The 11,459-nt window shown below is 44.2% G+C and overlaps 1 protein-coding gene, 1 long non-coding RNA gene and 1 pseudogene across 4 annotated transcripts in view; 1 reads left to right on the forward strand and 2 right to left on the reverse strand.

Annotated features, from left to right (window-relative positions):
* Positions 1-393: 393 nt before the first annotated feature.
* The window catches only part of LOC111538806, a 19,068-nt gene continuing 8,002 nt past the window's right edge, over positions 394-11,459 (forward strand). The window contains exon 1 of the long non-coding RNA XR_002730469.3: positions 394-506. This is a non-coding gene — a long non-coding RNA (uncharacterized LOC111538806). The remainder of the gene's footprint in view (positions 507-11,459) is intronic.
* LOC111538805 lies at positions 5,229-7,520 on the reverse strand (annotated as a pseudogene). The gene has a single exon (XR_002730468.2). The product of XR_002730468.2 is annotated as an uncharacterized LOC111538805 (transcript).
* Positions 5,229-11,459, reverse strand: part of SCD (stearoyl-CoA desaturase) — a 19,368-nt gene continuing 13,137 nt past the window's right edge. For both annotated transcript variants that reach the window (XM_023206428.2, XM_023206427.2), the window contains exon 6: positions 5,229-9,336. In XM_023206428.2, the coding sequence (XP_023062196.1) occupies positions 9,137-9,336 (200 nt within the window). In that variant the 3' untranslated portion in view covers positions 5,229-9,136. The remainder of the gene's footprint in view (positions 9,337-11,459) is intronic.

The raw sequence follows: 11,459 nt of genomic DNA on the forward strand, positions 1-11,459 counted from the left end.
ACGCGGACTTCCCAGCCCCACTCCTGTCAGGATGTCGGGACTGCCGGAACTCCGTCTGAGAGCCCCACCGGGGGACTCTGCTGGCCTTCTTGGCCCGAGGCTGACAGACCTCTTCCCCACACCTTAAGTGAGCAAAATAAACTTGCAGTTTTGCTCCTACACTTGCCTCCCCGCTGGTTCTTTTGTGCCCGCTCGGCTGATCTTAGAAAAACGAATCAGTTAGTTTTATGTTATGTGAATTGTCTCTCAATTAAAATGTATTTCTTTGTCTCTCTCTCAAACTGACAGACTAAAAGGTGAGTCCTTCCTGCTGTCTATAATTCTCTAAGAAAGAAATAAGAAACAGCAATTCTGAGTCCTCTGCTGCCTTTCACTTCCACTTTCCTTTCTGTTTTTTGAAGTCTGACGTGGTCCTGGTTACTGAGTGCTCCCCATGGAAAATGGCCAGGAGAGAGAGGGCCCCTTTGGCCCCTCTGAGAAGGTCCTCGCCTGGGCCCAGAACCACTGTGAGTCAACCGGGCATACACACACTGAGCCTTTGTGAGCGCTCTGTGGCCAGGGTGTAGCTGGCTGGGCGGGGCTGGGTGGGGGAAGGGTAGGTCTGGGTCCTGAAAGTGGGAAGGCTTCTTGCCTCCAGCAACCCCAGTATGGAATCTCAGCTCCTTGGAGTCTGCAATTAGGGCCTGTGGCATTTGTTCCAAAGTCAGTGTACAAGAATCGGCGCTTTGCCTGCTGCACAGAAAGTTAACTATAGGTCACAAAATATGACTCCTACTCCCTGTGACATTTCACACAGTTTGTAGCAGTGACAGAATTTAGAGTAAGACCTGAGCTCATTCTGTTGTTTCCAGTGCTGTTTAGGGGCAGGGAGACATTTCTGAAAGAGGAAGATGCTTTTGAGGAGCTCAAAACCTTATAGGAGGGTGAAGTGTGGTTTGGGAAAAGTAGACAGGAAATGTTGGGTACATATCTATGATTTGAGAGGAAAGCTTAAAACCCAAGTGTGACTGAATGTTAAGATGGGTCAGGAGGTGGAGTGAGTTGGGTTCTTCTGGAACAGTGGATGCATCTTCTGTTTGTGCAAAAGTTAAGCTCCCTGTCACTGCCACCTAGGGAGGAGGGCCACATCACCAGGCTTTGCCTCTGAGTATAACTGAATATTGCCAGGCATACAGTTGGACATATGACAGATTATGACATATCTAGTTTGTCATCTACTCCACACTCAGTAGAGCCAGTAGTTAAGACCATAGGTCCTGAACCAGATCATAGCACCATTACACATTTTCTCACAGCTTTTTCTCCAAGTGAACTCAGTTACTTCATCAGTAAAATCCAGGTAATAATAACACCCGCTTCTGATGCAGTGTGGTAACACATGGCCAAGAATTCAGTGCAGTGCCCAGCTCTAGTAAATATTGTTATTGTTATTATGATTGTGTCCACAAGTCTGATGGACTCAGAACTTTAATTTCCCACTCAAAAGGAAGTTAAGTCTGTGTTTATGCCATTGCCTAAACCCCTTTAACTAAATGTAGAACATGGTATCTGGATTTTTCCAAGTAACTTGGTACAGCCAAATTGTCATATTATACTCTAGTTTATAGCAGCTTGCCTTTTCTCATGTGGCTAGTCTTTGTCCCCTTGAAGTTTGACACTAGAGACCACATCACTGCATAATTAAGAGAACATAGACTGGGGGTGGTGTCTCACGCCTGTAATCCCAGCACTTTGGGAGGCCGAGGCGGGCAGATCACTTGAGGTCAGGAGCTCGAGACCACCCTGGCCAACATGGTGAAACCCCCATCTCTACTAAAAATACAAAAATTAGCCAAGCAGGTGCCTGTAATCTCAGCTACTTGGGAGGCTGAGGCAGGAGACTCGCTTGAACCCGGGAGGCAGAGGTTGCAGTGAGCAGAGAATGTGCCACTGCACTCCAGCCTGGGCAACAGAGTGAGACTTCATCTCAAAAAAAAAAAAAAAAAAAAAAGAGAGAGAGAGAGAGAATATGGAACACTTCTTTTAATCAAAAAATTTATTTTAATCAGTGCTTCCTTAATATATTTGGGTCAGCTACAACTAGTGTTAAAACATTAAAATAGAGGGCTTTGTTCTCATATAATTTTTTATCAAGATATAATTTATATACCATAAAATTACTCTTTTAGTGTATGATTCAGACATTTTTAGTATATTCACAGAAACATGCAACCCTTACCAAAATCTAACTTTAGAACATTTTCATTACTCCCCACAGAACCCGTGTGCATTGGCAACCCTCCCCCAGTCTCTAACATCAGCTTGTCAATTTCTCTAAAAAAAAAAAAACCAGGAGCTGGAATTTGATAAGGATTGCCTTGAATCTGTAGATGAATTTGGGGAGTATGAACATCTTAACAATATTGTCTTTGAATCCATGAACATGGGATTTCTTTTTATTTATTTAGCAGGTCTTCTTTAATTTCTTTCAACAGCATTTTGTAGTTTTCAATGTACCACACTTATGTACTTTTTTTGTTAAATGTATTCCTATTTGTTTTATTCTTTTTGGTGTTGTTATAAGTGGAATTCTTTAATTTCATTTTCAAATTATTCATTGCTAGTTTAGAAATACACTTGATTTTTGCATATTGAGATTAATATATCCTGCAACCTTGCTGAGCTCATTTATTAGCTTTAATATGTGTATACATGTGTATTCTTTAGGATTTTCTGTATATAAAGTCATGTCATCTGCAAATAGAGATAGTTCTTCCTTTCCAATCTAGACGCCTCTTCCTTTTCTATCCTGGTAGACATCTTTAGAAACTATCGTGGTTCTTCTAGGGAAACGTGAAACATCTGGTGGCCATTTGGGCATTGGGAATTTTATTTCTATGCTCTTCTCCATTATTATCTTAATCTATTTTTTTGTCCCTTTGCCCCATGGTTAATCTTGGTGGGAACCTTAACTTCCTTATACTTTTCCACATGAAACCTATCAAAATCAGGGTTCAGAAAGCAGCAAAGGGAACAGTGAGGATAAATTGTATAAATTGAGGCTGGGTGCAGTGGCTCACGCCTATAATTCCAGCACTTTGGGAGGCTGAGGCGGGTGGATCACCTGAGGTCAGGAGTTCCAGACCAGCCTGGCCAACATGGCGAAACTCTGTCTCTACTAAAAATACAAAAATTAGCTGGGTGTGGTGGTGGGCACCTGTAATCCCAGCTACTTGGGAGGCTGAGGCACAAGACTCGCTTGAACACGGGAGGCAAAGTTTGCAGTGAGGTGAGATCACACCACTGCACTCCAGGCTGGGTGACAGAGAGAGACTCCAAATAAATAAATAAATAAATATATTGGATCCCAGTTAATAGGAAACAAAATAGAGATTTGGAAGAAACTGTGCAGCTACAGAATGGCTGAAAAAATATTCTGGCTTGAACATGTTAAGAAAAATAAAGAGGGAAAGGGACTCATGGTAGAAAACCAGATATTGATGAAAATGTCACCATTAAGGTCTAGCAAGGCCTCCATGTACCTAGACTTTTGAGTTTGCATACTCTGAATTACTCAGAGAGACTCGTGCTTCTTGTCCAAGGTGAAGGCAACCTTAGATTAGAAAGCAAGGTGAGCTGGAGAACTGGCTCTGAGGAGCTCTTAAAAACCCAGGTATTGCTCAAGGTGGCTCCTGATGGAATATGGAGATTCTTCAAACTGTAAGAGTCTTTCCTTCTTTTTTCCGTAAGAGGATTATCAGATAAAATATAGTAAAAGCTAGGCTGGGTGTGGTGGCTCACGCCTGTAATTCCAGCACTTTGGATGGCTTGAGCCCAGGAGTTTGAGACCACCCTGACCAACATAGTGAGACCTGCCTCTTCAAAAATAAAACTTAAAAAAAAATTAGCCAGGCGTGGTGATACACGCCTGTAGTCTCAGCTACTGGGGAGGCTGAGACAGAAGGATCACTTGTGCCCAGGAGTTTGAGGCTAAGTGAGCTACGATTACACCACTGCACTCCAACCTGGGCAATAGAGCAAGACCGTCTCAAGAAAAATAATTTTTAAAGTATTAAAAACTAGCCGGGCATGGTGGCTCACGCCTGTAATCCCAGCACTTTGGGAGGATGAGGCGGACGGATCACCTAAGGTTAGGAGTTCGAGACCAGCCTGACAAACATGGTGAAACCCTGTCTTTAATAAAAATACAAAAATTAGCCATGCATGGTGGCCAGCACCTGTAGTCCCAGCTACATGGGAGGCTGAGGCAGGAGAATTGCTTGAACCTGGGAGGCGGAGGTTGCAGCGAGCTGAGATCACACCACTACACTCCAACCTGGGAGACAGAGCGAGACTCTGTCTCAAAAAATAAATAAATAAAGTATTAAAAGCTAAAAGGAAAAACCAAAAACCAAAACCGTTTCCACTTTGTGCACCTGTGAGCCTGAAGTCCTCTGCTCCAGGAACATACAAGCCTTCCCTTGGACTGGTTTTCCTTTCTTCCTGCTGCTGTGCATATCAGCATTCTCAAGAAGCCATTTTATTCCCTAGAGGTGACTACATTTCAGAAACAGGAAAGAGCTGTACTGCCCAGCCGGGGTTGCAAGGTAAAGAACTGCTTTCAGCTGGGCGCAGTGGTGCACAACTGTAATCCCAGCACTTTGGGAGGCCAAGGCAGGTGGATCAACTGAGGTCAGGAGTTCGAGACCAGCCTGACCAAAATGTGAAACCCTGTCTCTACTAAAAATACAAAATTAGCTGGGCATGGTGACATGTGCCTGTAATCCCAGCTACTTGGAAGGCTGAGTCAGGAGAATGCTTGAATCTAAGAGGTAGAGTCTGCAGTGAGCCCAGATCATGTCATTGCACTCCAGCCTGGGCAACAAGAGCCAAAAACTGCTTTCCCTTGCTGGTGCTTTTCTTGCTGGTCTCTTCCTCTCCCAGTATCTTTATCTTAGGGCTATGTGACTGACCACGTGACACACCTGAGAACCCTGGCACTTCCCCAGGGCCAAGTTGCCAGCTGGTGTTAATGTGTTTGATGTAATGGCAGCAGACTCCCGGCTTCCTGCTTCCTAGAGTTTAACCTAAAGTTACCTTTAGGACAGCAGCCAGGTTACTGGAGTATGAGTCAACCATTGTAACTTCTACTTCTTTTACACTCTTAAAGGTACAGACATAGATATGAGCCAGAGATAAATCCCAAGACTTTGAATCACAGCCAAAAAAAACTCCCAGACCCAGTGCAATCAGATTCACTTCACTTTTATTATGAACAAACACAATCTCAGATTAGTACAATTAGCTTCAGAGTTGATATTAATAGAAATTATTCCAAAATTATTCTTGTCACAAGTAACTACTATCCCACATAAAAAGGGAAAAATCCCACCCAATCAAAGAAAAGGTATCCTCTGTATGTTTCCATGGCAATGAGTTGTTTATGCATTCTCAATTTTTTTCTGGCTAGTTATCCACCACTTCTCCAATGGAGTCATTCAATCTCTTGGAGAACCATATAGACTAACGACAGCATCTGGGACACATGGACATATCAAGTTCATGGTGGACATTGCTATTATAAAAACCACTCAGGTCTTGAGAATTCCTGTGCCGAAGGATCCCAAAATGCTTTATAAAAAGCATTAGTCATGCCTCAAAACTGCCCTTTGAGGTAGGTCAGTATTATCCCCATTTTAGCAGAAGGAAAACTGAGGCACATTATAGTTCAGTGACTTGCCCAGGGTCACACAGCAAGTCAGTGGCACAGTGGTAGGAAAGGCCCTGGCCTTAACCACCAGCAAAAAAGGGCCACCTTGCTTTTTTAACCTTTCATGATGACCCATTTGAACTACGCTTACAGAGAACACACTTAAGATACTAGCAAACCAAGGAGAAAATTTTCCATTTTAAATGCTACAACCATCTTTTAACCTAAAACAAAAACGAAAAATAAAATAAAATTATAAATCAAATACATTCAAATTACTTCCACCCTCCATCAAATGTGGGCACTTAAGAAAAGCAGCCCTAACAAAAGTTTCCAGAATAAAGCCCAGAAGGGGATCCTGCAAATTGCAATACTGATAATCCTCCACTCAGGCCCCTTTTTCTACCAGTCACTTCAGTAGGCTCTCAGGTGCAAAGGGATTCCGCAGAGGGAGTGAGGGCAGGCTCATATGCAACACTGTGATTAGAAAAGATGTAAGGCACCCGGGTTAAGTTGTCAGCACACCCCCAAAGCAAGGACTGTTAGAAATCCAGACTCTTGATCAGATCTGAGTTTATCATTAATGTGTCACTTGAACTGAGCTTTAGAATCCTGAAAATAGTGTTCCTTACTCAGCAGACACACCCCCACCCACACCCACACCCACACCCACATATACATTGGGGCCCTCAGCCTGAGGTGCCATCTAGCCTTATGTAGGGTCATGGTACAGATCAGATCCATGGCACACGATTACAAAAGGAAGAAGTGAAAGTTGTTTTTATTGTTCATATATTATCAAGCAGGCATCTGATGACCTGTGGAATTAGAAATACCAGCAGACATTTCCAAGGGGTAGGCACACAGGTCAGCAGAACTAAACTACAGTGATCTTCCCTTAGATTCTTTTCTACTGAAGTGAATAGCTCAAAAGACATGGATGCCTTTAGTCCAGGCTAACCCCTGTAGCCTCTATGTAATTAACACAGGAAGAAAGGCCCTCATCCCTTCCAGCACTGGGGCTCAACAGTGGACTGAGTGTTTGGTAGTGCACATTTCCAATCTTAATAGAGCAAAGCCAGGCTTCTGCTTTGATGACTGAGTTACAGGGACAGGAGTGGTCCAAAGTTCTCAAAACACTGATGTTCTGTTTCTGTTTGTTTTTCCAGACTTCTATACTATTGTCTGCCCTAGGCTGTAGGCAATGCTGGTTAGTTTGCTGAACAGACACTCTGTTCAGCAGGGTGTGTGGTATCTCAAATCCCAGGTCTCAGCCAAAGCTTTGCAGTTCACCCTGACTCCAGGGAACAGGACCTCCTTTCAAGGTGAGGCACTTGGGTTCTTGCCCTTGCTTCTTCCCAGTGAGAACTGTTTCCTCCTACTTTTACAAGCCTTGCACTGCCAGCTGAGAGCACTGACTCAGGTGGGGCACCCTTACCGAGCAAGCAGGGGGCATTCAGCATGCTCTCTGGTTTTGACCCAGACAGAGGGGACTGAAAATAGACGCTCTTTTGCTCTGTGGCTGGCCCACTGGCTCAACATGAGCACTTGGCTTGGCTGTGCCTTGTGATAGAGGGAGAGAGAGGCTCTCTGGGCCAGAGATGTTTCTGGGAGGGTTTGTCAGCCTTGCCTTGAGCCATCAGTGTGGCAGGGGAGCACAGGGGTGTAGGTGGAGACACTCCAAAGGCCACGTGAAAGTGGCAGCTAGCTCTGTTTTCGAAAAAGAAGCAGTGGTTCAGTGACCCTGAGCATTCCGTCTGCAGGAGGGAGCTGCCTGGACAGCAAGTCATCACTGCCTCTGAATACACACAAAGGAGGCTACCTGTCCAGGGAAAGAAGAAAACGTTCAGGGAAGAGAAAGATCTGGTAAAAGAAAAGAAAACGGACAGACAGGGTAGACCCAGGAATCAAGAATCAGGGTAGTGAAGAGATTCCTAACCCTGCCCCCCAGGCAGTTCTATAGGCTAGATGTTAACAGAGCCAAAAAAATAATAAAAATAAAAAAGGAGTGAAGGGGCACAACACTCTGGGGAGAAGTCTTCTAGTTTTTACTCATTTCAAGGAGAAACTGGAACTAATTAATGAATGGATCTAATATCTAGCTTATTTTATTAAGACTCCCAATAACTCACTCAGTAACCTTCTCAAGCCCCTGGCAACGTGTTCTCAGATCCCTTCCTATGTGAAGTTCGCTCTTAGAAGCTGCCTATAGATCCTGTCCCTCAACCTCTCCATCTCATGTCCAGTAGTGGAGAGGAAGTTGGCAACTCAACTAATTCCTCCTCTCCTTCAGAGGTTTTTCAAACATTCCTCTTTGGGAGGGAAATGCTCTAATAGTTTAATGTTCTAACCAATGTATATATGTGTATATATATTATGTTTGACCCGACTCTACCTCCTAAAATCCTTCCCTTTTTTGGATGTTTGGAAATGCCACAGCCATCTTATTACTATGAGGGGAGCAACCAATATCCTGAAGATGGCAGAGCAGAAAGAGGAAAGAACTGTGATGAGCAGCTCATGGAATCCTCAAAATTCTATGAGCTGCTGTTTTTACCAATTCTGGAAACACCCAACTTCAAGACTTCTTGACACATGAACTAAGAAATCTTGTTAATAAAGAAAAAAAAAAAGAAAAGAAAACCCTTTCCCAGCAGGGACCACTTTTACTACAAACTTAAAACGTCTCTTCTTTATCCTCAGTCTAAACTATATGTTGTGACATTGAATTAGCATTGCCAAACACCACAGCCACTTCCTACCCCGAGCCAGGAGAGAAAGGAAGCATGCTGTGTGGTGGGGCTTGAAGTCCTCACTAAGTAGGTAGCTGCATGTGTGATTATGGCAAGAGGTTCCTCTTGCTTTGCTTCCCTCATCCTTACATTCATACATGCTGACTCTCTCCCCTGACAATTTACCTGCTTTAGAAGCTTAGTGTCAAGTGAAGTTGCTTTTCCATTCCATCTAGCAAAAGCCTGGGCTGAAGATAATTAACAGAGGACTGCCCAGAAGATTCTGTTTTATCTCTAGCTCAAGCCACCTACTTCAAAGCTCACAACAGTTCAAGGAAAGAGAGTTATCTGGAGAAAAGACCATTCATTTTAGGCTACAGAAAGGTTGTCTAGGCTTTGGAAGCTGGACACTGAACAAAGACTGACCAGCTGCTTGCCTGGGAGGCAGTAAGAGAAAGGAGGGCGATAGCAACAAAGTGAAAAGGAGGACAATGGGCCTAGAAGAGAGAGAGGATAAAAGAAGAAATAATATCAGCTTAGCATCATAAAGGCAGAGTTGTTGACTTTCAATACTTTTGTGTTTTAAAATACTGGACTGGAATGGGTTAACATCATCATCTTTAGCATCCTGGTAGCATTATTCAGTAGTTAATAAACAGACATTAAAACCTCTGCCTGGCTGGCTTTTGAAAAAGGAACCAGAGGGACCCCAAACTCAGCCACTCTTGTAGCTTCCATCTCCGGTTCTTTTAATCCTGGCCAAGACGGCGGCCTTGGAGACTTTCTTCCGGTCATAGGCCAGACCAAGGGCGGCCATGCAATCAATGAAGAATGTGGTGAAGTTGATGTGCCAGCGGTACTCACTGGCAGAGTAGTCATAGGGAAAGGAGTGGTGGTAGTTGTGGAAGCCCTCACCTGAAACAAAAGCAGGAAGAGAAGTCATGGAGTGATGGGGCACTGAGGTCTTCTTGATTTGTGCATACCAGTTAGCTAGCAGGCTACCTCATACCTGGGAGAAACTCACTACTGTTGAATGAGTGGATGAATTCAATCTCTTTTAATATGAACCAAATAGATCCCCTCAGAAGCATCTTTACTTTTATTATTTTACTTTTTTTGTAGAGATGGGGTCTTGCCATGTTGCAAGCAACCGTCCCACCTTGACCACCCAAAGTACTGGGATTATAGTCATGAGTCACTGCACCTGGCCAGTCAAAGGCATCTTAAGGAGTGATTGGAGACCCTGGTCACCCATGGCTGTCTGGGAGCCTTGTGGGAGGAGAACTGAGTTTCTCAGAGGATAAAATGACCTAGAGAGAAGCTCCTACTTTTGGGAATGGATATCAGATTGGAAAATTCCAAATTCATTCTTGGCCCTGCCCTCAAGGCTCTGTGTGTATGTGCACGTGCTTGCATAATGAAGCACTCTGGCTATGACTCTTAAAAAAATGAGTAAAGCCAGGCGCGGTGGCTCACGCCTGTAATCCCAACACTTTGGGAGGCCGAGGCGGGCGGATCACGACGTCAGGAGATCAAGACCATCTTGGCTAACACGGTGAAACCCCGTTTCTACTAAAAAAAATACAAAAAATTAGCCGGACGTGGTGGCGGGCATCTTTAGTCCCAGCTACTCCAGAGGCTGAGGCAGGAGAATGGCGTGAACCCGGGAGGCAGAGCTTGCAGTGAGCCGAGATTGGCCACTGCACTCCAGCCTACGTGACTGAGACTCCGTCTCAAAAAAAAAAAAAAAAAAAGAGTAAAGAAGCACACCTTTCCCCACCACACTGGAACTACCTCTAGGGGTGGGAGGTTCCTACAGAGTGGTCCCTACAGCCAAAGATCAGAAGAAAGGCCAGCTCAGAGGCTGGAATGTCCGCAGTCACTGCAGTTGCCAGGGGTGCTCCAACTTTTTTGAGCTTTGACCCTGGTGTGGGGGAGGTGCTGATAAAACAGAAGCTCTCTGAGGGAAGAAAAATGGAAATGCTTAGATACCCTCTAACTTCTGAGATTTTGAGGACTCTTGGGATGAGCATTTCACTTTGCTGGAGGGAGGAAAACAAACAAATTCTGGATTCAGGGGAATTTATCTAACGTGTAAAGCTTGGAAACTCGGCAGATAGAGAGTTTGCCAACTCTTGGCAGGACTCTTCTTTCTGAACCACAGCCAAAAATAATACTGACCCTAATCAGGCATGGGTAAAGGATAGCTACTAAGAGCTAATGTTTGGCTCTTTGTAGATAAAAATACCCTCAGACAGACCAGTCATGACATTAATCAGAAGCAAGGCAAGAAGTCCTGCAAAGTAAATGACGTCATCTAGGGCATTTCAAGGTATGTCCTCCCTCTGTGACACCTGATGATCTGCAGTGTGAACTGGGGAGGACGGAGGTAGAATGCCAGGAATAAAGGTACTGAAGATTATTAATGTCCATTAATGGTTTTGCAGCTGGGCTCTGTGTAAGCACTAGCCAGGCCTTTAGTTACCAGATTTAAAATGGAATCAGATGCACACAGACAAGGGAGAAAAAAAAAAAGAGGAAGAGCGTCAACAGGTAGAAAGAAGACAGGACTCTGCAACTGGGGCAGCAAGAGACAGCCCAAGAAAGGCTCAAGGGAGAAGGTTAATTTGGCAGAGAAGATGAGCATGTGACAGTTGGGGAGGTAATTCAACAAAAAGATTAGGGTGGCAGGCAACAGAGCTGGAGGAGAACAAAGGGTGAGGTGATAAGGGAGGCAAGCAGCAGGCAAGGAGGAGTGAATGATAACAAAGACAGGTCAGATATTGGCAGCCACTTTGAACTGATGGCCACCCAGAGGCTGGAGGCGGGGAAGATCATTATAGATCCATTTGCAATAGGGAACACATCTCAAGCCAGAAACTCCATTCCTGTGATAATCTCAGATTTATACAGTGTATGTGATTTATTTTAATCATGGTTAAAGTAAGAATAGGCACAATGGCAAGAAGGTGTCTGAAAGGAGATACGTGAAAGTTAAAAAGAGAGAGAGAGAGAGAAAAGCTTTTATTTTTATCATA

This window comes from Piliocolobus tephrosceles, chromosome 9 (assembly GCF_002776525.5).
Source record: "Piliocolobus tephrosceles isolate RC106 chromosome 9, ASM277652v3, whole genome shotgun sequence".
Classification (NCBI taxonomy): domain Eukaryota; kingdom Metazoa; phylum Chordata; class Mammalia; order Primates; family Cercopithecidae; genus Piliocolobus; species Piliocolobus tephrosceles.